At 36.7% G+C, this 26,988-nt stretch overlaps 1 protein-coding gene, 1 non-coding gene and 1 pseudogene across 2 annotated transcripts; all 3 read right to left on the reverse strand.

The window, feature by feature from the left end:
• Nucleotides 1-3,298: 3,298 nt before the first annotated feature.
• On the reverse strand, nt 3,299-3,406 carry LOC118344955. Its single transcript, XR_004798682.1, has one exon. It is a non-coding gene; the product is annotated as a small nucleolar RNA R71 (small nucleolar RNA).
• Nucleotides 3,407-10,072: 6,666 nt separating this feature from the next.
• On the reverse strand, nt 10,073-12,355 carry LOC109015706 (annotated as a pseudogene).
• An 11,565-nt stretch (nt 12,356-23,920) lies between these two features.
• On the reverse strand, nt 23,921-24,988 carry LOC109007599 (basic leucine zipper 43-like). The gene has a single exon (XM_018987344.2). The coding sequence runs from the start codon at nt 24,707-24,709 to the stop codon at nt 24,095-24,097; it is 615 nt and encodes a 204-aa protein (XP_018842889.1). The 5' UTR covers nt 24,710-24,988; the 3' UTR covers nt 23,921-24,094.
• Between the last annotated feature and the right edge of the window lie 2,000 nt (nt 24,989-26,988).

Below are 26,988 nucleotides of genomic sequence, written 5' to 3' on the forward strand. Positions count from 1 at the left end.
AGACAGTTCTTGTCGTTTGTTGCTATATGCTCATTAATGACACCATTGATCACGGAAAAACTTTGAAGAAAGGTTTGGGGAGATTATTCCAATGTATCTATATATTCAAAGGGCATGAAGAAAGTCTTCATATGATTTATACATACATCAATAAATGTTATAGGGCTCTCTTTGTGTCGCTTTCTCTCTTTCACTTGAGATTCTATATATGGCAATAAAGGAAATGTGTTCAATTATTGTTGTGGTGGGTGGGTGATCTTACCGAGAGCTGTAAGACTTCTCACCAGTTGAAAACTCTTTATAGTTTACCTCATGTTTGTCTCTTATCTTTATCAGAATTTTATTCATCCACCCAACTTACTTCCTTTTAGGACTCTTCACTTGATGATTATCTCGCTGGTTTACTTGATCTGGCTTCTGGTTCATGTTTGTTTAAGCTGATGGGAAGACATAGACTTAATTATTTATAGTATATCCTCAATGCAATCTAGGCAGAAAATAGTAGTGAGCATTTGGTTATTTTGTTTGTTTTCTGCTTTTACTATACTTTCCCTACATAAGTGATCAATTGAAAGAAAGTTTTAAATTCAGGCTAGGGCCAGTGGTAAGGTAGAATCCTTGAGTATGCTTGTACAATGTATGAAGGTTCATACTGTTGTAGGGCAAGTATAAAAAGAAAAGAGTATAAAACAACCAAAATAACCAAGATTTCCTCCTCAACATGTTTTTTAACCTTCCATTCAAGTTATGTTAAAACTGACAGCTAAAAGTAAATAGTTATGCAAATAATGATGAATGTGCAAGTCAATTATGCAAATAGTTACCCAATTAAAAAAGAACTGAATTGATTTCCACTCACATGTAGCATAGAGCCAAGAAGACAAATTGGTGCAACACCAAAAGGACAACCAACCTGAAAAGAAAGAATCTAGTGGAGAGGCCTCAAGTGTGTAGTGTGGGGGCTGATAAAACATTAGAAATGCATAATTAAGTAGCTTAAGTGAGTGATTTATCTTATCAAAAGAGTTGAGCACTTAATTATACATCAAATTCTAGTACTGGATGCCAAATTAATTGATGCCAATATTTTGCACACATAAGTGCCATATTTGCCATTCAAATGATAAACACTTATATTATTCTTTGGAGGCTACAGGGCAATTTTGGAAAAAAAAAAAAAAAAAAGAAAGAAAATTGAAGCTGAAATGAAGTGGTCCCAGTGAGCAACAAACCCGATTTGCTGCAGAGAGTATTTGGCTGAAGGCCACAGGGAGAACAAATAAATATTTAGAGAGAAGAGATGAAAATAAAAAATGGATGGAATTAGAGTGAGGCTCTTGGGTGTAATATGGATATTGGGGCTAGAATGAAAAAGTGAGAGAGGTGCGCCCAAGGAATAAAACAAAGATAGAAATGGAAGAAAAAGAAATTGAGGTTGAAGTGGAAGGAAGTGGTCCCTAGGCAGAAAACGATGGATTGAAGTGGAAGTGAAATTGGGTTTTGCTGGGAGCTTGTGGGCGCGAGACGATCAGGGGTGTGTTTTGGGAGAAAAAGATTCTCACGGTTCAAATGCATGAAGGGGGGATCCTGGGATATATACAGCGTTTTTGCTTCCTGTGGAGGAGAGTTTTTATTTTTTTTTTTCAAATTTCGGAGTTTTCCTGCAGCTCTGTTCTCTGAGTAGAACAGGGGGAGATTTTCTTCTTGACAATTTTTATTATTGAATAGCAATGTGTTTCATTTCTTAATATTTTCGTGTGTTTTTACATTGAGGATGGAAAGCTAGTTTTATAACTTAAGCTGATGGAATAGCTTGAATTGGTTGTGGTTTCTTGCAATGGAAATCTTCTTTGCTCTTATTTATTTTCATTTACTGATTGTGGATGGATTTATTTCAGAAATGGCTTGAATTTCTTGCTCAAGATTTGTTGTTGACGGAAGGCACATCAGATGCTTGAAAGAATGCAAGGATTCAATGCTAACTTGAATTTTTATTTCCATTTATGAATTTCAAAAAATATGTTGAAGAACTTTGCAAATGAACTTCCAAAGTCAAATCCTCCGATTATAAATACCTTGACTAGATTAATAATCGATAAAACTAAAAGAGATTGAGATTGCAAGAATCATAACTAACTAAAGTTAGACCTAAAGCTTAGGTGTTTGTTTGTTTGATTAAATCATAATTTTTCTACTACAAACTTTGTTCCCTTTCTTTTGTTGCAAAATTTCAATTTTCATTTTACATTTCACACTAGCAAACACCATCTTAGAATGACACCTCTCATTTACAAATCACAAACCCTTTTCTACCTTTGTACATAATCAATTTTACATTTTATTTTCAGTAGTATTAAAAATACAAAAACAATGTTCATGATAATCCTCATTTGTTCATATGCTAGAACTTCATCCCACCAACACTTGACATAAACCCTTTGTCCCTGTGGAATACGATCTTGGACTTATCCTTGATACAACCGACTCTTCTACACTTGGAAGAACACATTTGGAACCACTCAAGCTTTTTGGCGCCGTTATCGGGAACATCGGTGTCTATTAGAGTGATTTTCTTTTGCGGGTATGAAGTTTCTGGTGTTGTGAACCTCTTCACAACTTTGGTGACCTCTAAACTCTCATTTCTTTTGTTTGTTTTATTTTCTCTTTCATTTTCACTTTCTGCACTTAAGTTTATAACCCTACTACTGTATCTCTGTTTCACAAATTTGCGGCTGCAACTTCATTTGTTTTACTGTTGTAATACATTTAGAGAGCAGTAGAATTCATATGTCTAATTAGATTCATGATCCTACGGATAGATTGGTCAAGATTGAGTTACTCACATATTCTGATTTTGTAACCACTTCCATTAGTTCCATTTCTAAAACACAAAGCACAATGGCTAAAGAAGAGCATGAAGAAATGATGGTTTTTAATCAAAACAGGACACTTAAAAAAGTATCTTCAACTTGTTAGGACTAGCACACCTACTTGCATCATTTTTCCTTTTAATGCAAATGTTTTTAACTTCAAACCTGGAACGATACCTTTAATACCTTATTTTCATGGCATGGAGTCTGAAAATCCATATTTGCATATAAAAGAGTTTGAGGAAGTTAGCTCAACTTTCATAAATCAAACTTGCATTGAGGAAGTGATTAGACTGAAATTGTTTCCATTTTCTATAAAGGACAAAGTTAAAACGGGGCTGAACTCTTTAAGGCCTAAAACTATAGAAACTTGGCAAGAAATGCAAATTAAGTTCCTGAAAAAGTTTTTTTCTAATGCATAGAGTTAATGCCTTAAAGAGACAGATCATGAATTTTGCTCAAAAAGATGTTAAAACCTTCTATCAGTGTTGTGAGAGATTCAAGAACTTGTTAAATGCATGTCCTCACCAAAGTTATGAAAATTGGTGTGTTATTAGCTTTTTCTATTAGGGTTTGCAATAAAAAATAAGGCAATTTGTGGAAACCATATGTAATGGAGAATTTTTTTAATAAAGAATCTGAGGAAGCTTTTGAATATTTTGATTATCTAGCTGAAAATGCACAATCATGGGATACATCTAATACTTATGATAGGTCTGAAAATTCAAGGACCATCTCCGGGGTGGGAAATATAATTTGAAGGAGGTAGATAATTTAAATGCTAGGTTAGCTATAATTTCTATGAAGTTAGAAGCCATAGAACTGAAGAAGGTGAATGAGGTACAAATTGTACCTCAGATTACCAATAGTTGTAGTATTTGTGAGGACCAAGGGCATTCAACTAACGATTGTCCAACCATCCCAGCCTTTAAGAAAGTTCTCTTGGATCAATTTTCAATATGATTTCTAAACATTTTTTAGGTCCTTATTGGAACACCTACAACCTGGGATGGAGAAATCACCCTAACTTCAGTTGGAGGGGTGAACAAGTTGATGTGCATGTGCCCAACACAGCTGGACCTTCAAAATTTGCACCACACATAGCCCCAGGGGGGTCGAGACCATCTCAATATGTCAACCACACGCTTCCAACTCAGAAAAAGAACCTTGAAGACACTGTCTAACAGTTGGCCACCAATTTTCAGCAATTCATGCAAAGCCAAGCTGCCATCAATAGTCATGATTCACAAGCAATCACTGACATCTGAGGTTCAATCACTAGGTTGACCACAACCTTGAGTGCTCAAGAAAAAGGAAAGTTCCCTACACAACCTCAATCTAAGCCCCAAGGCCAAAACCAGCAAATTCAAAGTGTAGCTGGAGATTCTAATGTCAAGCAAGTCAAGACTATTACAACTTTGAGAAATGGTAGAGTGATTGACATACCAGCCCAAGGGGCAGAAAATGATGGTAAAATTTCTAGACTTCTCCTTAAAAATGATGTATAAGACCCCTTAGAATCTAAAAATGTTTCAAGCACTAGACCCGCACATTTTCCTCAAAGGCTAGCCCCTTTGCACAAAGACAAGCATCAAGCTAAAATCCTTGGGATTTTCAAGCAAGTTAGGATTAATATTCTTCTGTTAGATGTTATTCAACAAGTTTCTACCTATGCTAAATTCTTAAAGTATTTATGCTATTCCACAACCTTGTGCTCAAGAGAAAAGGAAGTTCCCTGCACAACCTCAATCTAACCCCCAAGGCCAAAACCAACAAATTCAAAATGTAGCTGGAGGTTCCAATGTCAAGTAAGTCAAGACTATTACAACTTTGAAAAATGGTAGGGTGATTGACATACCAGTCGAAAGGGGCAGAAAAAAATGGTAAAACTTATAGACTTCCTCTTGAAAATGATGTACAAGACCCCTTAGAACCTGAAAAAGTTCCAAGTACCATACCCGCACATTTTCCTCAAAGGCTAGACCCTTTGCACAAAGACAAGCATCAAGCTGAAATCCTTGAGATTTTCAAGCAAGTTAGGATTAATATTCTTCTGTTAGATGCTATTCAACAAGTTCTTACCTATGATAAATTCTTAAAGGATTTATGCACCGTAAAAAGAAAATTGAAAAATTGAATGTGCAAAAGAAAGTTTTTCTTATTGAGCAAGTTAGTGCCATTATCCAAACTAACACCCCTCCCAAATACAAAGACTCAGGATCCCCTACTATAGCTTGTATGATAGGGAGTTCAAAAATTGGCCAAACATTGTTAGACTTAGGTTCAAGTATGAACTTATTGCCTTATAATATTTATGTTTAGCTTGGGTTGGGTGAGTTGAAATTTATTTCTATCACTTTGCAGTTGGTTGATCGGTTTATTAAGATTCCTAGAGGTGTTGTGGAAGATGTTTTAGTTCAAGTAGACAAATTCTACTATCTAGTAGACTTTGTTGTACTTGACATGCAATTGACTACTCATTCTACCTTATAAGCACCTATTATCTTAGGAAGACTTTTCTTAACCACTTTTAATGCTCTTATAAATTGTAGAAGTTGAGTTTTAAAGTTGATTTTTGAAAATATGACTTTGGAACTAAATATCTCCAATCTTTGTAGGCAACCACAAGAAGTTGAGGAAATTCATGAAGCAAATTTGCTGGAAACGTTCATTGATGAGAATTTTGCATCTTACCTTCAATTTATTGATTCTTTAGAGGAATTAGAAGATGATTTGAAATTATATGATAAAGTTTATGACTCATCTCATGTTTCCTCAACAGGTCAGCAAGTTGTATCACCATGTAGATTAAAATTTGAGCAACTCCCACTCTTGACAGCAACTCTCAAGCCTTCGAAGGAGCAATCTCCAACTTTGGACCTCAAACCTCTTTCATTGGAGCTGAAGTATGCTTTCTTAGGACCACAAAGCACCTTCCATGTGGTAATTTCTTCTCACTTAACTAGTGAATAAGAGGATAGGTTGCTAAATGTCCTTAAGAAGCATAAAAAGTCCATTAGATGGACAATAGCTGATATAAAAGGTATATGTCCCTTGGTGTGTACCCATATGATTTATTTAGAAGATGATGCAAAGCCTTCTAAATAAATGCAAAGAAGGTTGAATCCCACAATGAAGGAGGTAGTTAAAAATGAGGTGTTGAAATTGCTTGATGTGGATATTATTTACCCCATCTTGTATAGCAAATAGGTTAGTCCTATTCATGTAATGCCAAATAAATATGGGGTGACCGTGGTGAAAAATGAGAAATATGAGCTAGTGTCTACACATGTAACCACGGTTGGAGGATGTGCATAGACTATAAGAAACTCAACTCAGCCACATGAAAAATACCATTTTTCATTGCCTTTTCTTAATCAAATTTTAGAAAAAGTTGTTGGACATGCTTTTTATTGTTTCTTGGATGGATTCTCTGGTTACTATCAACTGGAAATAGCACCAAAGGATCTAGAAAAGACTACATTTACTTGTCTTTTTGGTGCCTTTGCCTTTAGGAGAATGTCTTTTAATTGATGCAACGCATCAGCAACTTTTTAAAGATGCATGCTTAGCATTTTTAGTGACATGATTGAGAACATCCTAGAAGTATTTATGGATAATTTTTCTGTATTTGGTGATTCATTTGAAAGTTGTTTAACTAACTTACAAGTTGTTTTGGCCAGGTGTGAAAAGAAGCAATTGTTGCTTAATTGGGAGAAGTGTCATTTCATGGTTCAACAAGGCATTGTTCTTGGGCATATTGTTTCAACTAGAGGAATTGAAGTAGATAGAGCAAAAATTGAGTCGATTTCTAAACTTCCTACACCTAAGACAATAAAAGACATTAGATCTTTTATTGGTCATGTTGGTTTTTATAGGAGGTTTATTAAGGACTTTAACTCTATTTCTAAGCCTATATGTCATTTGTTGATGCATGATGTAGATTTTGATTGGACATTCGAATGTCAAGAAGCTTTTTTTGACTTAAAACTTTGCTAACTATTGCCCCTATTCTTCAACCTCCTAATTAGTCACTTTCTTTTAAAATTATGTGTGACGCTAGTGATTTTGCTATAGGGGTTATGCTTTGACAGCGTAGGGACAAACTTTCTTATGTCATTTACTATGCAAGTAAAACTTTAAATGCTACTCAAAAGAATTATTTCTGCTGAAGCTTAGGTGTTTGTTTCTTGTATTAAATCATAATTTTTCTACTACAAACTTTGTTCCCTTTCTTTTGTTGCAAAATTTTAGTTTTCATTTTACATTTCATACTAGCAAACTCCATCTTAGAATGACACCTCTTATTTACACCTTTTATTAAGGACTTTAACTCTATTTCTAAGCCATGTCATTTATTGATGCATGATGTAGATTTTGATTGGACATCCGAATGTCAAGAAGTTTTTTTTGACTTAAAACTTTGCTAACTATTGCCCCTATTCTTCAACCTCCTAATTAGTCACTTTCTTTTAAAATTATGTGTGATGCTAATGATTTTGCTATAGGAATTATGCTTGGACAGCGTAGGGACAAACTTCCTTATGTCATTTACTATGTAAGTAAAACTTTAAATGCTGCTCGAAAGAATTATTTCTGCTGAAGCTTAGGTGTCTGGTCTTTGATTAAATCATAACTTTTCTACTACAAACTTTGTTCCATTTCTTTTGTTGCAAAATTTCAGTTTTCATTTTACATTTCATACTAGCAAACTCCATCTTAAAATGACACCTCTTATTTATACCTCTTATTAAGGACTTTAACTCTATTTCTAAGCCTATATGTCATTTATTGATGCATGATGTAGATTTTGATTGGACATCCGAATGTCAAGAAGATTTTTTTGACTTAAAACTTTGCTAACTATTGTCCCTATTCTTCAACCTCCTAATTAGTCACTTTCTTTTAAAATTATGTGACGCTAGTGATTTTGCTATAGGGGTTATGCTTGGACAGCGTAGGGACAAACTTCCTTATGTCATTTACTATACAAGTAAAACTTTAAATACCGCTCAAAAGAATTATTTCTGCTGAAGCTTAGGTGTTTGTTTCTTTGATTAAATCATAATTTTTCTACTACAAACTTTGTTCCATTTCTTTTGTTGCAAAATTTCAGTTTTCATTTTACATTTCATACTAGCAAACTCCATCTTAGAATGACACCTCTTATTTACAAATCACAAACCCTTTTCTACTTTTGTAAATAATCCATTTTACATTTTATTTTCAGTAGTATTAAAAATATAAAAACAATGTTCATGACAATCCTCATTTGTTCATATACTATAACTTCATCCCACTAACACTTGATATTCTCTGTCCCTGTGGAATACGATCCTAGACTCATCCTTGATACAACTTAACTCTTCTACACTTGGAAAAACACATTTGGAACCACGTCAGGGGCACCGTCAAAATGCTATTCAATGATGAAAGCCTACTAAACAATGCATTTAACTAGATTCCCAGAAGGAGGTGGACAAGTCATTGCACAGAGTGGAAGGTGATCCATGGAAAATCACATGAAAGTCACAGACCAAGCAGCAGTACTAGTATTACTCCCTTCTTTTGATGTAAGAATTGAGTATTAAAATATCGAGGAAGGTTAAAATGCAGTTTCCACGATTTATTAGTTGCAACACAAAAGACGTTAATTTGCGTTTTGGGAAGAAGATAGCAGTTAGGAGGGAAGATGGGAGCAAAATGACTTTGGACAAACTGTATCCCATTCATCTGATACAAAATGCCAAAACCCAACTATTTTCTCTGCAATTTTTCACAATACGAGGCTGCTTTTTATCGATGACAAGTAGAGTTTTAAAGATCCGACAAGTCAATACTAGAAATAATAGAGGGCGAGGTACGATAGCAACCCATTCAAGAAAATGACTCAAACTCATTCCCAATTCAGTGGGGCTGATTCGTTTCCAATTTTTATCTTCAAAGCTGCTTAGTTTACGCAAGCAACATACATGGAATTAAAGACGTTGGCTTTTCAGGTGAAGCCATCAAACGATCAAATGAAACCAGCCCTAGTCTAAGTAAATTTTATTCCCATAATTTGATATGGTTCTCTTTTCATGAGAGAATGCTTTTCTTTTAGTGACTGGAGTCATACAATTTAAGGTGACAGGATCGTCAGGGGGACATGTTCATTGTCAATCTAATAATGAGGGTTTAATGTGCGCTGTTGAGATTGGTCTCTGTCCTCTATGTGGAAAGCAGCATTTGAACAGCCAGATAAAACAAATATTTAACTGTAATCTCAGGTGATGAAAACTGCATATTTCAGGCAATTTAGAAACATCTTTACCTAATACGTTATTCTCTTTCTTGGATTATGTTTCTTCCTCACATATATTTCATTCCTAAAGCTACAGTAATGGAGAATCACTTGGATATTGGAAGTGCGGAAGAACACAAGTGCAGTGACTCTGGGTGGACAATTTATTTCGACTCCACCACACAAAATGAAAATGAAAACAACAGCAAAGAAAAATATACTCGTGGCGAAGACGATGATGAGAGTGAAGACTCTATGGCTTCAGACGCCTCGTCTGGACTGAGTCACCATGAACTTCCAAATGGAGGAAGTTGGAGCTTGGATCATATCAGGCATGCAAAAGATGCAGCCAACATCAAATTCTCCTAAAAAAAGATGAAATGAGAGTAAAAGAACAAAACCAACATTCTTCATACAGGGCAAAAACCGCAGCCAGTCAAGTTTCAAGTGGAGCCAAGGTAAGAAAAACCAAGATGATGATCAAAGAAGAATAGAATTTTCATTCTCATTCAGTTCTCTTTTGAGGACTGCAGTATTTTGTACCCCTTAAATAATTTCTTGGGTAGCTGAAGACAGAGGGCACAATTCATTTATTTGGCTCTCAAGTTGCCACTTTTTACCGTTCATGGTGGTTACAAGTAGGTTAGCTGGACAATGCGCAACTCTTCACCAGTGCATGTATGATTGTGTTCAGTATGTGTCCTATTTGACATGTGTGCATGAATATGTCATCTTTTCTATTTGTTTCCATTGTCTTTGCAGCATGAACAAAAAACAAAAACAAAGAGAGATTCATTGTAGTTACAATTGTGCTTCAACTTAAAAGAAATACATTCAGAGATTAGTAGCTGACTCTTCCTATTTTTCTATTATGATATTAAACTATTTATGGGTTTTTTCAAGGCTCAAGCAAGTAGCTTTACTGCTTAATCTTTTGCAAAATTTGCATCCCAAACTACTGCATTTCCTCAATTTGCACTCCACATATAATAGTGTAAAGTGAAAGCTTTGATAATTAATATGGGGTGCAAATGAAATCTCTCATTTGTATTTCTTTTAGCAGATTTCATCCAGAGTTGATGCATTTGGAATAAGGAGGGACAAATAAAATATAGCCCTTGTCACCTGTCAGCAGTCTGATAAACAGTAACAACTAGAGAAGTTAGGGTGTTCCCGGATTTGCAGAACTAGCTAGCGCCTAGTAATAGACATTAATCCTCAGTGACAGCAGCAAATTCAAAAGTACTTTGTCGTCTGCCTCATGTCTAAGCCCATTGAATTCTGTCATTGAGTTAAACTTCGTTAAAAGTAACATCTTATCAAAACAGTGCTTTAAGATCACTGCTCTTCTGAACACCAAGACTTCGATAATTTCTTGTATTATTGCTGCAAGAAGAGGCACAGAGCATGAAGACATTTGTTTCCTGCATAATTAACATCAACCGTCTGATTCCAATGCAGCATGGCTTAAAAGTGAAACTGAAGTTGACAAACCAACCATGGGCATTTGAATAAGTTCCTGCATCTAAAATGTTATCCTTTACTGAGAACTGATGTGAATTCAAGCAAGTTGCGTAACTTACAGAACTGTTAAAACATTTGAGACAAAATTATAAGTTTCTCCACTCCATTACAGACAGGTCAGACTTATACATGCTCCACTAATTACAAATCCACTTCGTGCATCAAGAATCCAGATCAAGGAACTTCCTCAGACCCATATAATCAATGAGAAGGTTTAGTTTTAAACCCTCGCCATCTGCTTGCAGTTCCAATATCAACAAAAAGAAAGTTTAGTTTATTTATGACCCTCGTCACATCATTAAATCTATATAGCGCCTGCCCAGAGCCATGAAGCATTTATTCTGACGACTCTAGTGCAAGAAATTCACCGTTTCTTTGGAAGTAAAGGTGGATAGAGTTTGTGAGTTACTATATTCAATGACAACTGGAACAAAAGGAGGGAAGAAGCATCACGACAATGAGCATACGTTATTCTAGGAAATAATCCTTTTAACATAAACTAGATGGAACAGTGTTTAGCTCCCTGAAAATTATCAACAGAAGGATCATAGGATTGAATAATTAAATTGCCCAATTTAGTCTTTCAAGAACGATCTTGAATATGATATAACAGATCAACCTACAATGAACAGATGATGTCTCCACAAGTTGACAGGATGTTATCCCAATTTACCGCTCTCTCAATAACATCATTGCATTACTGCCAACATTCCATTAGACGGCTCAAATCAGATGTTCATGTCTTCGACCGTTTAGATTCAATTGCTGCTCGTGCAGGTGCTTCACCCTAAGGTGGAATGCTCCCCCTAGATGAACTGGGTTGTATCTGTTCCTATTGAAAATGACAAAAGAACCGGGCAGCAGTAGGAGCCCTAAAGAGGAAAGGGGCAGGAGCACTCGATGGAAGCATCCTAGTATGTCAATATCTCTCAATGGTATGAGCTCCAAAGTAAGCTCCGCCAATTTCAAGTCCCAACTTTTTTCAATGCTCTTTGCAAGTATCAAGTTCATTACCTGGGCAAAGCTATAGATTTGGGATGCATAAAGTGCTTGCCTCACATCATCAATCAATTTTGCCTTATCCGCTGCTTGATCAAGACTGTTGCCAGGACCGCTTGACCTATAAACTTTGGCTAATTAAACCCTTTCCTCCTTCAAACCACTGGGGAACCTGGCATCCAGGAACAATGCTACAATGGGTTTGGCAATTGACAACTCAGCAGCTTGCTGGACTGTCCATTTACCAGTACCCCTCAAGCCAGATTTATCCAAAACCTTGTCCACCAGATAACCTTCTCCCTTATCCTTAATTCCAAATATATCTGAAGTGATCTCAACCGAGAAGCTCAAAACCTCTCTCTTGTTCTGTTATGAGAAAACACATCTTAGCTCCTCATTAGAGAGCTTTCCAACTGATTTAAGAACATCATGGGTCTCTGTGATTAGCTGCATATCGCCATAGTCAATCCTGTTGAGAATCATCTAAACAAAATTTCTTGATTATCACTGGCCACTATCAGGAACCTGCGCACCACCTTAAGAAGGATTTCTTCAATGTGGTTGGATGTCTCAAGGGAACCTCTCCAGGCATCAAAGATGGCCCACGCAGAGCTCCCTCTTTTCTTCCAAAAACTTCCGTTCCAAGATTATGTAGACCCAGTTCTAAGAAAACGGGACTTTAATTCATTTTATTCACAATAATTGGTGTGTAGTAGAAAGATATATCAGCTGAGAAAAAAGTCGAGCTGAATGATTAAATAGAACAATATAGTTATCAACTTACAGTACTTAAAAAATCAACTAAATTATTTTATTCACAATAATTGGTGTGTAGTAGAAAGATATATCAGCTGAGAAAAAAGTCGAGCTGAATGATTAAATAGAACAATATAGTTATCAACTTACAGTACTTAAAAAATCAACTAAATTGAGCTTGCATGCCCCATGATCCTCAGCTTGGTTTGGTCGTGTTCCTCTACACACTTTGAACTAAAGCACTCAGAGATTCATAAGAACATTGAAGGAGAAAACAAGAAAAAGGAAAAAAGAAAACCAAAGGCGGAAAAAACTCTAATGCATGTCAAAATTGCCAAGCGATTTTATTGCTTCGTTCGAGGAGAAATGGTACAATCTTTGGGTGGACACAGGCTAGTCCAGCATACAGTGCTCAATGTCACTTCCACAACAGTTAAAAAAGAAATTCCAGAGGAACCAACAACCTGCATTTTCGAACTTTCTTCTGTTCCTAGAGGAACACGTAAAACAAATTAATCCAATAAACAAGGTTATACTTGACCATTTTTTTATGAAAGCACAAAAACCACGGTTAAAACAGGTAGAAAAAACACTTTGGTGGAATTTATTTTCCCTGTAAATTCAAAATTTAAATGTTGAGCGTACGAGTGACTGAGTGCTTTTGACAATGTTTACACGAAGGTGAACAGCCTCAAAGGAAGTCTGCTGAGTGCTGACCATTAAAGTCAGTGCAAATCACGTTCTAGTAAAACATGTTTACAATCTACCCAAGGAAAAATATTCTTATATTCACCTTACATCCATCTCATAGCTTCTTAATCCTTTCCAGAATGAGAAATACTTTAGTCACAAAGAGATTACACAAAAGTAATCCCACAAAATGACGTGACTTGATTTGGTTCGTTAGATTATAAAATTACTTTTATTGTAAAATAAATTTAACGAATCAGATGAAGTCATATCAATTTGTGATATTGTTTTAATGTAATTTCTTTGAAAATGTAACAGTACTCTTCCAGAATTAAGTCAACATATAGAAGGCCTAACCTTCAGAAAAGCAAAGATGTATCATGCCACACTTTAAACGAGTGTATCTAAAGAGACTTGGAGTTTGCAAAAAGGTAAAGAGCAGCTCAATGAACTGATCTAAGCAAGCAGCACAAGAGATTTTGGACCATGCCAAAGAAGATTCAGCACCCAGATTGAAGGTGAATTTCTTCCCAACCGGACTTGAGCCATGGAATCTACAATGGACAGGTCCAATGAAGATGTCGAGAATTTAAGAGTGGTAGATTGTGTATCCCATATGATATAAATAAGTGTAGGAGGTGTATGAGATCCTATGTTGCTTGAGAATAAGAAATTCTCTCTTTATAAGATTTCAATGGGCTCCTGTTGTATTATTGACTAGTCCTTTTAAAGTATAGGCTATGTAGTTTGAGCTTTTTATTGGGACATTACAAATATTGTGTACCTATATGATATAAATAAAGGTAGGTAATATATAGGATCTCACATTACTTGAAAATGAAAAGTTCTTACTTTTTATAAACTTTCAATGAAATTCTAATTATATCATTGATTAGTATTTTTAGAGAATAGGCAACGTGGCTTGACACTTCCATTCGGGCATTACTAATGAATTTTATCATATCAAGTTCGAGTATTTTGTATACAGATTTGCCAGTTGATCATTTAACGAGCCCTAATAACAGCTTAAAGTAATTTCATGAAGACGAAGCCGAATCTGGGTTTTTGAAAGGAGAGGAGAATAATTAATTACCCTTTGAATTCGATGGAGGGGTGGGATCAAGAGGCGTGCTTGGCATTGTGCAAGAAGGCAGCAGAGCAAAGAATGGAGGCAATGAAGGCGAAAATTCCCAGCCCAAAAATCAAAGAGATCCCAGCAACCACCAGGTCTAACACACACTGCAAACTTTGCAAACTTAATAAATTCATCATCTTCTTGTTTCCGCTTACTGGGTTATGGGTACAGCTCAGAATTTGGAAAGACAAGGGTTCCAAAGAATTCTGCGGGAGACTTGAGAGCGAGAGAGAATCCAAAAGAGAGGAGCATAAGGGAGAGCCCAAAGAAAAGGTCCTTTTAAGAAATTCAATGATAAACCAATAAATTACAGGAAATCAGTACATTCTCAAATATTCAAAATAAATTATAATATATATTATATTCCATTGTTAACTACATAATTTATTATTTATTTATTTTTTAAAATACCCATTTACAAATATACGTATTTTTTCAGATTAAAATCCATATTGGTGATCCAAAAAAAAAAAAAAAAAAGAGGAGAAATTTAGATTCAGCTCTAGAAAAAGGAATTAAAAATTGGGAGAGGATGGCTCTACTCGCTTTCGCTAGTTAAATTTTTTTTTAAATTTTTTTAATATGTATTTTTTTAATATTTTTTAATTTTTTTTTTAGAAAGTTACAATGCACAATATTATTAAAAAATATTTACTTAATCATATAATTAAAAAAAAAACAGCGGGAGCAATATATATTTATTTTAGAAACTTTGGCTGAGAGTGTCCGTTGGTTCCCACTTGCCGGTGGTGATAACTGGGTGGCATCTCAAGTCTTCAAACAGATAATATATATTTATTTTAACAGATAATAGCTGACTGAGTAATAAACTCCACGGAAGCACAGCAAGTGCTCGAAAGAATGCCTCAAAGTGCTTGAAATTTCTAAGGCAGGTTTGAGGTATAAGATAAAATATAAAATTTTCATATCATCTTATCTCATCATTACATCTTTTTCAAATCTTCATACAAAATATAATAAATAATTCAATTTTTTCAAATCTCAATACACATTTTTTAAATTCCAAAACAATAATAATATTAAAATATAATATTTTAAACACTAAAACAAAACACAAAATTCTCATTTTACCCCCCAAACCTGCCCTAAATAATTGTTTTCATCCTTACTGTTCAAAGAGGCCAGAGGCCATATTTATACAACTCAATACACTTAACCAAAAGTTCTTTTATCAATACATTTAAGACAAATTTCATTTGAGTTTAGTAACCAACAGGGACCACACTATTCAGTTGTGGTAAGGTACGTCCAGGAGCACGTCTAGTATCTTCTAGAGTATTTCCTTCTTTGAGCGTTTGTTGTGGCAGCTCAGCTATGGCCTTAATACTCCCCCGCCATCCAAGCATCAATGGAGCAATTGTAAGACTGGATCGAAGTTGAGCAAACCGAGAGGAAGAGAGTGGCTTAGTGAACACGTCTGCGATTTGATCTTTAGAAGAAACAAAAGAGACTTGAAGAGACTTGTTAGCTACACGTTCTCTAACAAAGTGATAATCAAGTTCAATATATTTTGTTCTAGCATGCATGACAGGATTATGAGAGAGATATATTGCACCCAAATTATCACACCAGAGTGTGGAGGCAACCTTAAGGTTGACACCAAGCTCTTTTAAAAGAGATTGAAGCCAAATGATTTCAAACGCTGTATTAGCAACAGCTTTATATTCTGCCTCAGTTGAGGAGCAGGCAATGGTTGGCTGTTTCTTAGAGCTCCAAGAAATGAGATGGGCACCAAAGAAAATGCAAAAACCTCCTGTGGATCTACGGTCATCAGGGCAACCAGCCCAGTTAGCATCGGAGAAAGCATTTAAGTGAAAGGAAGACTTGGGACTGAAATGAATACCATAATGTGGAGTATGACCAAGATAGCGCAAAATGTGTTTGACAGCTTGCCAGTGAGGCAGCCGTGGATAATGCATATATTGACATACTCAATTAACAGCAAAGGATATATCTGGCCTAGTAAAAGAAATATATTGAAAACTACCTACCATACTGCGATAAAAATGAGGATCCTCAATAGAGGGCCCATCCAGTGCATTAAGCTTGGTCGTTGGGCACATAGGAGTGGATACAGGCTTAGCTTGATGCATATTGGTTCGAACAAGCAGATCAGCAATATACTTAGACTAGGTAAGGTATAAGCCAGATGGCTTATGAGTGACCTCAATGCCTAGAAAATAGTGCAACGGGCTAAGGTCTTTAACAGGAAATGTAGTACCGAGTTCTGAAATGAATTTAGTGACCAAATGATCATTTGAGCAAGTTACTACAATATCGTCTACGTAAACTAGGACATACATAGAGACAGAGGCAGTACACCGAATAAACAATGAGGAATCAGACTTCGAACAGTAAAAACCAAGAGAAAATAACCGATCGGCAAGTTTGGAGAACCAAGCCCTAGGGGCTTGTTTCAACCCATAGATGGATTTAGTCAACTTACAGATATGAGTGGGAAGATTTGGATTCACGAACCTGGATGGTTGTTGCATGTAAACATCTTCTTCGAGGTCACCGTGCAAGAATGCGTTCTGAATGTCCAGTTGATGCAGCACCCAGTTGGAAGTCAAGACCAAAGAAAGAAGCAACCGAATAGTAACAAGCTTTACTACGGGACTAAAGGTCTCCAAGTAATCGATCCCAGGTTGTTGATGAAAACCTTTGGCAACCAAACGAGCCTTTCAACGTTCTAAGATACCATCAGCCCTTCGTTTGGTCTTTCTTGAGGACCCATTTAGACCCAAGAACATTTGTAGAGGCAGAAGGTGGAACTAGGACCCATGTATTGTTGGTAAGAAGAGCATGAAATTCGGCAGCCATCGCAGCTCGTCATTCCGGATATTTGGAGGCTTTAGTGAAAGAGGAGGGTTCTTCTCGAATGGAAGAAGATGAGACCATGGTGAGAGAGGCCGATGGCTTTTTGGGTGGCCAAGGAATAGTGCCATCCGTTCGGATGAGTGGGCAATGAGTGGAGACTTTCAATCGTGTGACCATAGGATGTAAAGAGGAGGTTGGAGCAAGAGAGGAAGGCACAAAGGGCACCGAAACTTGAGGGGAATGGTGAGAGATGGACGGTGAAAGCTGTGTGAGTGAGGGAGGCTGTGTGAGAGAGAGAGGCTGCGTGGGAGAGAAAGGCAGCGTGGTAGTGGTAAGGAGATTAGGGTTAGAAGGCAAGGAAGATTGGGAGACTCGGGTCTGAGTTGGTGATGGGCTAGAGCTTTGAGTAGAAGATGGTGTGAGGGCAGATTGAGACTGTGGAGAAGATGGGCTGGACGGGTGAGAAGAAAAGGAAGGGGTTGAGCCAATGGGTTGGGTAGGATGTGGATTTGTGAGGGGGGTAGAGGTGAAAGAATTATGATATGGTAAATGGAAGGAAGAGGGATGCGGACTAGGCAATATTGACGTGGAAGGGACCGAAGGTGAACTTTGTGTTGCAAAGGGAAAATCAGTTTCAGAGAAAACGACGTCACGCGAGATATATGTTTTGCATGTAGGCAGATGAAAACAAATATACCCTTTATGATCTGGGCTATAGCCCATGAAAACACAACGTTGAGAACGAAGATCAATTTTATGCTTATTGAAGGGCCTTAAATTGGGTCAGCATGCTATTCCAAAAACTTTTAAAAACTTGTAATCAGGAGTTTTTTCAAATAATTTTTGAAATGGAGAGGAGTTTTTAAGAATGGGTGTTGGCATGCGATTAATCAAATAAACTGCAGCTTGAAAAGCTTCAACCCAATATTTTGGTGGAATGGAAGCATGGGCCATAAGAGATAATCCCGTCTCAACAATATGACAGTGACATCTCTCGACAGTACCATTTTGGGCGTGAGAATAGGGACATGTGACCCTATGAGAAATGCCAAGGGAGTGAAGAGCAGATTTGAGGGGATGAAATTCACCCCCCCAATCTGATTGAACAGCACATATATTAGTGGAGAAGGAATTGGTAACAAATTTATGAAATGCAAGAAAAATAGATGAAGCACTTGATTTGGTTTGAAGAGGAAAAATCCAAATATATTTGGTAAAATCATCAACTATTGAAAAATAAAAGCAACACCCTAAGGAGGAAAGCACAGGCGCAGACCCCCATAAATCTAAGAACAATAATTGAAAAGGTTTGGTAGAGACAAATGGTGATGGGGGGTGGGGAAGATTATGACACTTTGCTTGAATACATGAGGGACACGGGGAGATGAGGGGACTGGGAGTAAAAGGAAGATTAAATTGTCTTAGAGTAAACTGGGTAGTCTTGTAGTTGGGATGGCCAAGCCGTGCATGCCAAATGGAGGAGGTAGTGCGTTCACCCAAGTAGGCCACAGGAGCAGCAGAAACTTCCAACTGAGGTGACGGCACCGGTAGAACATAGAGCCCATTATCCACGTTGCCCCGAAGAAGTTCCACCCGAGTGCGAGAATCCTTCACAACAAAAAATTGAGCATGTAATTCAAAGAAAATAGGATTGTCAGTACAAAATTGACGAACCAAAAGCAAATTTCTGGTAATAGAAGGGACATGGAGAATTTTATTAAGTAAATAACTACCAGTAGGAGTAGAGAATTGACTAGAACCAATGTTATGAATTGGAAGCAAGGAGCCATCACCAATGCTGACACTATCTGGGCCACTGTATGGAGTAGATTCCAAGGAGAGATTTGCAAAATCTGAGGTGAAGTGGTTTGTGGCAGCTGTATCTGGGAACCAAGAATTTGGAGAAGGTGCGTAGTTGGGGATAGTTGTGGTGAGGTTGGCTGTATAATTGGAGGAGGGAGGTGGGGATGGCTGATATTCATCATAACGATGATAGCACATTGCAGCAGTGTGTCCTTGCTTGTGGCAAACCTGACAAGTTGGCCTAGAGGAGTTCGAGTATTGGCTACCCCGTCCTCGACCACGTCGCCCACCTCTATTTAAAAATGAGTTGCGACCTCTGTTGAATGAGAGGGGTGGACGAGTTATTGTGGCATGAGTAGCAATAGAAGAACCAGAGAGCAGAGTATTGTGTTGATGAGCAAGACGGGCTTCATGATTTAAAAGGTAGTTGTATATTTGTTGTGGAGAGAGAGGATCTGGCCAAGTGGTTATAGCAGAGACTATGGACTCATAATCTGAGCCAAGTCCTGCAAGAAGATATAAAGCAAACTGAGAAGGAGCGAGAGGGTGACCTGCAGCTCCAAGGGAGGCTACCATAGAGGTAGCTCGATTGTAATAATCAATCAAGGATTCGGAGTCCTTCTTAAGAGTGGCTAGTTGAAATTGAGTTTGGATAACATGAGCATTGGACTGGACAGCATATAAATCCCGAAGTGTAGTCCAAATATGGTGCGAGGAAGGACATTCCAGTACGTGAGAGAGTACGGAATCTGTAAGGGAAGAATAAAGGGCCGAAACTATAAGCTGATCATGGAGGAGCCAACTAGTATGATTTGGATTGGGGACATCTTTAACAATAGTTGGTGGAGGAGGAACCGAGCCATCAATATGGCCATAAAGCTAATGAGCTTTGAGGAAGGCGATCACCTGCGCACGCCAGAGAAGGTAATTTTGATTTAATAATTTGATGGTTATGAAATGAGAGGCAGAGGAGACGATAGAGGGAGTAGGATCGGTGGTTGTTTTGGTGGTCATGTTGTAAAAAAAAATTTGACGTTTGTCCTAAGAGGCTCTAGATACCATAATAAACTTCACGGAAGCACAGCAAGTGCTCGAAAGAATGTCTCAAAGGGCTTGAAATTTCTAAATAATTGTTTTCATCCTTAGTGTTCAAAGAGGCCAGAGGCCATATTTATACAACTCAATACACTTAACCAAAAGTTCATTTATCAATACATTTAAAACAAATTTCATTTGAGTTTAGTAACCAACAGGGACCACACTAGCAGGGACCACACTATTCAGTTGTGGTGAGGTACGTCCAGTAGCACGTCCAGTATCTTCTAGAGTATTTCCTTCTTTGAGCGTTTGTTGTGGAAGCTCAGCTATGGCCTTAATACTAGAAAGCATCAGAAACAGCAGCATCTCTCCTAGTTACTACAGCAAATTTCATATTATCTTGTTCATTTTCTTTGGCATATAAATATATATATATATATATATATATATATATATATATATATATATATATATACACAAACACATACATATATGTTTCATTTCAATGTTTGGCTACGGAGTCTGCATGCTTCAAACAAAATCGAACTGCCTTTTCCAGTATTTGATAGGAAGATGATTTTATCAGCTAAAGTTTCTCGGAGTTGGTAAAATGAGAGAGATTCTGGAAGTACATTGCAAAGTACTATTTCTTATATTCCTGCAAGTTTCCTTGGTGACAAAAAGGGTGGAATAGCAACGCAATAGAAATGCATATATTAAAAACCTCGGAGAATGATGTAGTGTTGCTCGAGGAAATATTCAAATAATGCCAAACAGAGTCTGTTTCTCTATGGATAATTTGCAAACAAATCTAAATATAAATGCATGTCAGCAGACAAAACGCTGCTTCGATGAACTAAATTTACATTTCCAATACCAATACCAAGCATTGAAATCTAGGTGTAGTTTGGACATTGAATTGAGATGAGATAAGATGAGTTGAGATGAAAATTGAAAATTAAATAATATATTATTATAACATTATTTTTTGATATTATTATTGTTTTGTGATTTGAAAAAATTGAATTGTTTATTATATTTTGTGTGAAAATTTAAAAAAATTATAATGATGAGATGAGATAAGTTGAGTTGAGATCGTTTCTCAATCCAAACGAGACCTTAATCTTTATCATAGATGTATCTCCAGCTATACCAAATTCGAATCCTAGAAAATCAAGCCATTCTCAGGTCAACTTGCCAAAATGGTCAAAACAAAAAAGCCTCGATAACACAAATATATATATATATATATATATATACATATATGTATGTGCATTAAAATGAGGTACAATCAGTAAATGATTTAGTTATTAGTTTGAACAAGCTTGAATGATGTCTTCCTCCTAAAAAAGCTCTTAAATTTATGGCCTTTAAATGCCTATTTCTTAGTTATGTTATGGGGTTTCACATCAGAGAGCCTGATTCAAACTTGGCTTCATAAATTGCACAGACATTTAAATATTTTAACATCAACAGATCATGTCTACCACATGCAACTGAACATCGGATCCCAGTTGTGTCTTCCAGTCCTATACCGCTATACGAACTGGGTATATACAGTATAGCCCTTTATCTGATATAAACACCTGCACTAACAATGAGCTAGCTTCCCATTACACAGAAATTGCATTGTCATCAAGGAAGAAAGGGGATGATAAAAGTGGTTCTCGATGATCCATGTCCCTAAATGTGGTGATGTTTCCTAGGAAGAAGGATATAGCACTGAGCCACTGACCTGTTAAATGGGTATTGCCAATGTTGACTTTTTTTCTGGTGTTGCATAATTTCAATGCTCATTCAGGGTAACCTTAATTCCTGCCCACTGCTACTGCCCTGCTGCCCACTTCCTTCTATCTTTCTCCATTTATAGCTCCCCGTTTGTCCATAGATCTTACTCACTCAATCACTCACTCACTCTGAGTCACACTCACTCACTGTATATGCTGAATCCAATCTTGGCATTGAAGAGTACTGAAAAAAAAAATGGCAAGCAACATCACTTCCTTCCTCTTGGTTTTACTTCTTCTATCAAGTGCAACAGCTAGACCACTCTCAACATTCCTAACAACTACTTGGGCAGAATCTGATCAGTTGCACAAGCCCCCATCTCCCAATCCCACGTTATTATCACCAGTAAGTTGATTATTTCTTTCTCAAACAATAAATGCTTACAAATACATGATGTATAGATTAATGGATTTTTTGAATCAAAAAAATATATTTGGTGGTAGGAGGAATCGGGCATGGATACTGATGATGGCTGCAGGGGTTTAGAAAGGGAAGAGTGTTTGATTAGAAGGTCCATGGTTGCCCATACGGACTATATCTACACTCAAGACATCAGTGAACCATGATTTTGTGTTCTTTTTTCCCACTTTAAAAGTGTGCAAGTTTTGATATCTTCTGTGGAAAGAATTAGACAAAAGATTTAGATTTCATATGAAACTGGGATACTGCCATCCGGTTTCTCTCTATTTTTCTTTAATGTGTATTATTATTCTATCAGCCTAAACACAGTGCTCAAATGAAAAGACACAAAAGAAACTGCGTATAGCTCATAAACAAGATATCCCACTGCAATAGGTAAACCAAAGATAAGACTGACATGCAATTGCATCTACCTTGTGTTTGGTATAAAAAGATTAAATAGAATCTGCAAAATGGCTATAAACTTAATAACTAGAAAATTGAGACATATGGATAGTTTTATTTGTTTTTGGTTGAGTAATTTTAAGGAAAGGATCAAATTAAGACAGACTTAAGTAAAAGAAATTTCAAGCTGATCCCACAATAGCACTTTATTCGCATTAAACAGATTCTATCTGCATCAGTCTAATTACGTTATATCATTTATTGCTCAGACTCAAAAAAGATTTTGGATAAGATGACCAAGTATTCTCAAAGATATTTGTCTGACATTATCTGTGCTTGCTCGCTGAGATAGAAACAAAATGCCGAGTGACAGAAAGTTTTGTCAAATACAGTGTAATTTTCTCACCCAAATAATTATGACGTCCCTAACAAGTCAATCATAGTTAAAATACATTTATCCAACCTTCCACAGAAACTGGCTTCCAAGTTAAGAGTACTATAATGCGCATGAAAACACAAATTACGAAAATGGGGGGGTGGGAAAGGGGGAGGCATTGTGGGAGTTGCTGACGCAGTGCAGCAGTAGCTTAATAGAATTGCGACAAAAGCTACTGTTCTAGAACACCTGAAACGTACATAGGCTTTACATGAGATGACCCAAGTTGAAGAAACAGTACTAGAGGCTTGGCTGAACCACGTCAGGCAATGGCAGGCATTGTTGCCCACACAAAAAGATAAAAAAAGACAGTTCTTGGGTGTTCATGTAGTGGATAGCCCTTTGAAACGTTTTGCCCGTTATAGTAGTTATTTGTGTGATGAACCACTAACACCAGCACCCTCCACCACCTTTTGTCTCTTATTCTCTGCAACACACTGAATTGGCCATGGGGCCTCCTTTCAGTGTAGCTCAAGCTTGCTTCCTTGCTTGCTCATCTATGTAATTAGGAAAGGAAAATGACAAACTTATGACATTTTAACAACTATTTTACAATCCTATTTCAAATGGTTTAATGAAATGGGAAAATTGCATTGGTCGATTATAAAATAATAAGTTGTAAACGTAACATTAACCATCACGAAAATATTACTGCCTCTTGTAGTATGGATTAAAGATTTTTGTGTTACCCAATAACCTTTATCTTTCAGTTTAGTTTCCCCCAATTACCGTACTGTTTCATGTTCCATGCCTGATTCATGAGTCAGGTGGAAATATACTATCAAAGTTGGTTGTTTCTCGATATGATGGGAAGATAAAGTTACCAAGTCTTTGATAAGTACTGGGATGTACTTACCAAAAAAATGCAAGGGTCTGGTTGGACTTTCATGAAAAATATCATTGTCAGGAGTTCTTCTCCTCAAGTTGCATGACACATATGCGGCGAGGGGAACTAAATTAAACAGTTGCCTTAAAGTATTTGATTATAATGGGACGGAATTGAACCTTGCAAAGATAAAAGAAGGTCCAAAGATGTTATTCTCTGTTTTGGAACAACCATAGTAGACATGAGGAACATAGATAGACTAGTTATTATGGAAAAAAAAAAAAAGTCTTGATTCCTGTGTCTAATCATAATAAAGCAAGTCTTCGGGATTGGAGATGGATTGGTCGGAGGATTCAGCTCCGAGATCAGCAGTGTTGGAAGGAATAACCTCTTCCAAATCTCTTAACGTAGTAGAGTAAGGACTGTCAATTTGCAGGTGTGTGAGCATTTGGCGAAGATCAGAAGCCTCTTCCTTGAGTCTTGTATTCTCCTGAAGAACCTCGTCATGGCTCTCAGTAACATGATGCAACCTGTCTATCAGATGGTGGTTCTCTGTTCGAAGCCTTACCACCTGTGACCAGAGTTCATCTAGGTGCTTTTGTTTCCTCATCCGTGATCTGCGTGCAGATTCTCTGTTAGAAATCATTCTTCTCTGCTTCCTTTCATCGATGATGCCGAGTTGATGCTCCTCAGCTTCATCAGAAGTGCTGGAGTTATTGCTTATGCAGGAGTATTGTGGAGTAAACTCATGGCCTTGAGGATTAGGGAAGTGAAAGTTGGGTAAGCTGGTTAAGAATCTATTGAAATAAAGGTCTGGTGTGTTTGTGTTGCTCTGCATCATGTCATAGCTAACGGGAGTTGGAATCTGGGTTTCTTGTGCTAGATAGTGGATTCCAGTAACCTCAGTTGGAAGCATGGTTCAAACTTTGAAGATGATATCTGAGGGTTGTATTGAAGAGATCAAGGATAGGGAAGGACAGCACAAGGGACTGGAGGGTTTTTATAGGAGGAAAAATGCCAAGAGAAGTGGGCCAGTGTTACAGCTTCAGAGGCTTACACGAAAAGAACTTGAAAACATTGTCAGAATGCCACTCTAGATGTCTATCTAATGATGCATTAGGTGCCTACCAAATTACATCTGCGGCTACATTTTTAAGTGGTTTCATATGCTTGTACTCAAATAAACAGTCATTTAAAATTGTGCCATACTAACAAATATGATTATGGATGACAAAGTCTAAGATGAAGAATAGATTTTCCCTAAAATTCATTCACCTTACATCGTATTGGTACTGTTTTGAGTTCATACCATATGTCAGAGACAAACAAATCCTCTGTTCATTAAACTCTTTTAATGACATATATATATATAGACATCACTTGTTGCGGAGGAAAATCGTGTTAATAATAAATATCACTTAAGGGTTATATCTTATCCAAACCTATAAAAACTTATTACCTGCCAACTAATCATTTACAACGAAGATAGGGTGGGCTTATTTTGTCTAGTTTTATTACCCCTCGCGCTTTCAGCGGGATATCCGACCAACAACTATAAATCTGTATCTCCCCTGTAGCTCCCAACTTGGCTAAATGGTTTCCAACTTGGTTCACCTTGTGGAATACATGGTGGTATGAAATAGTCAGATTTCTTTTAACCTCTGCGATCTTATCCCACAATTCCCGATGAAACCATGGAAAGCACCCTTCCCCCTTGCATTCATCGTACCACAACCATAGAATTTGATTCTACTTCAACATCTAGAAAACCCTTCTGATATACATATCATTAATCCCTCTAGCAGTGCTCTCATATCTGTTTCAGTGTTTGTGCCCTGCTATTAAAGGTTGAAAAAACCACTATGCTTGAGGAATGAGATGAGATAGAAATATGTGAATAGTAGTGAAATGGTTTGAGTTGTGATATTTTATGGGATTGTGGAAAATGAGAGAGAAAAAGTTGAAAAAAAATATTATAAAGTTAAAATATTGTTAGAATATAATTTTTTAATATAATTTTTATTTTGGGATTTAAAAGTTTTGAATTATTTTTTGTGCTTTGTTTAGAAGTTTGGGAAAGTTGTAATGATTAGATGAATAATTTAAAAATTTGAAATTGAAAATGTATGTTTGAGTGGTGTTTGGATGTTGAGATGTAAAGAGATGAGATGAGATGGGATGAGATAAAACCATCTCAACATCCAAACAACCCCTTAGGTTGTCCAAGATCCTTCCTAGCTCACTATACCGCCACCTCCACAATTTCCAAGATTTCCCATAGAGCAACCATCTACATTGAGTTTAACCTTTCCAGCTTGTGGCTTAGTCCAAATCAAGGTTTGTGTGATCTGTCTCTTTAATGACATTTATATATACATGTATGTACGAATGTATGGATGAAGGCATGTATCTATAGAAATCTAATATATTTGGAAAACCATTTGGCATTGGGTATGATGGTTGATTACAAGAGATCAAAGAACTTCAAGATGTGGGTTTGCAATAATTTAGATAAGGAACTGCTTGGAAGAAGAATGAAAAATGCATAAAAGAATTGGAAGTTAAAGCCCAATTCCAGGAGATCAGTTATTTTCCTGAGAAAGTTAGCAAAAATTCAGAGCCATATCAGTACTCAAACATCTTATGATTCATGTTGATGAAATGGCTAAAAAGGCAAATTAACTAATAAATAATATGCAGGTTTGATGATACTTTTTTTCTACAGTTCTGATGACTCACCAAGCACTTGATCATTCTGGACTTAATTGGAGGGACCATCAATTTGTCTACATATTGTGTATATTGAACTGACCAGACAATAAAAGTTGACAAATTTTTTTTTTCAAGATCCATATGTCAACAGAGAGAATTTCCTGTTCACACACAAAACAAAACAAAAAAGCCTTGACCTAAACGTTTTCCATGAAAATATGGCCTGATCTTTTACAAAAGACAGCTTGAGGTAGTGGAACTCTGTAAATTAACATTATTTATTGAAGTATATAATAATTAATCAACTTTAAATTATTCAATATCTTTAAAGTGAAGTTCACTAGCAGCTTGCATCATCCTGATAGGAATGTTCATGAGTACTGCATCAGCAATTCCCTTCAGCTTTCTCCATCTCTGAACAATATATATATATATATATATAGAAATAATGGGTGGAAGCTCTTCTAATATTCTAATGGCATG

This window comes from Juglans regia, chromosome 16, assembly GCF_001411555.2.
Source record: "Juglans regia cultivar Chandler chromosome 16, Walnut 2.0, whole genome shotgun sequence".
In the NCBI taxonomy this organism is placed as follows: domain Eukaryota; kingdom Viridiplantae; phylum Streptophyta; class Magnoliopsida; order Fagales; family Juglandaceae; genus Juglans; species Juglans regia.

Excerpts from the sequence above, each read along its gene's own strand:
- LOC109007599 (XM_018987344.2), bottom strand. The coding sequence starts at position 24,709 with ATGCTTCCAACTGAGGTTACTGGAATCCACTATCTAGCACAAGAAACC.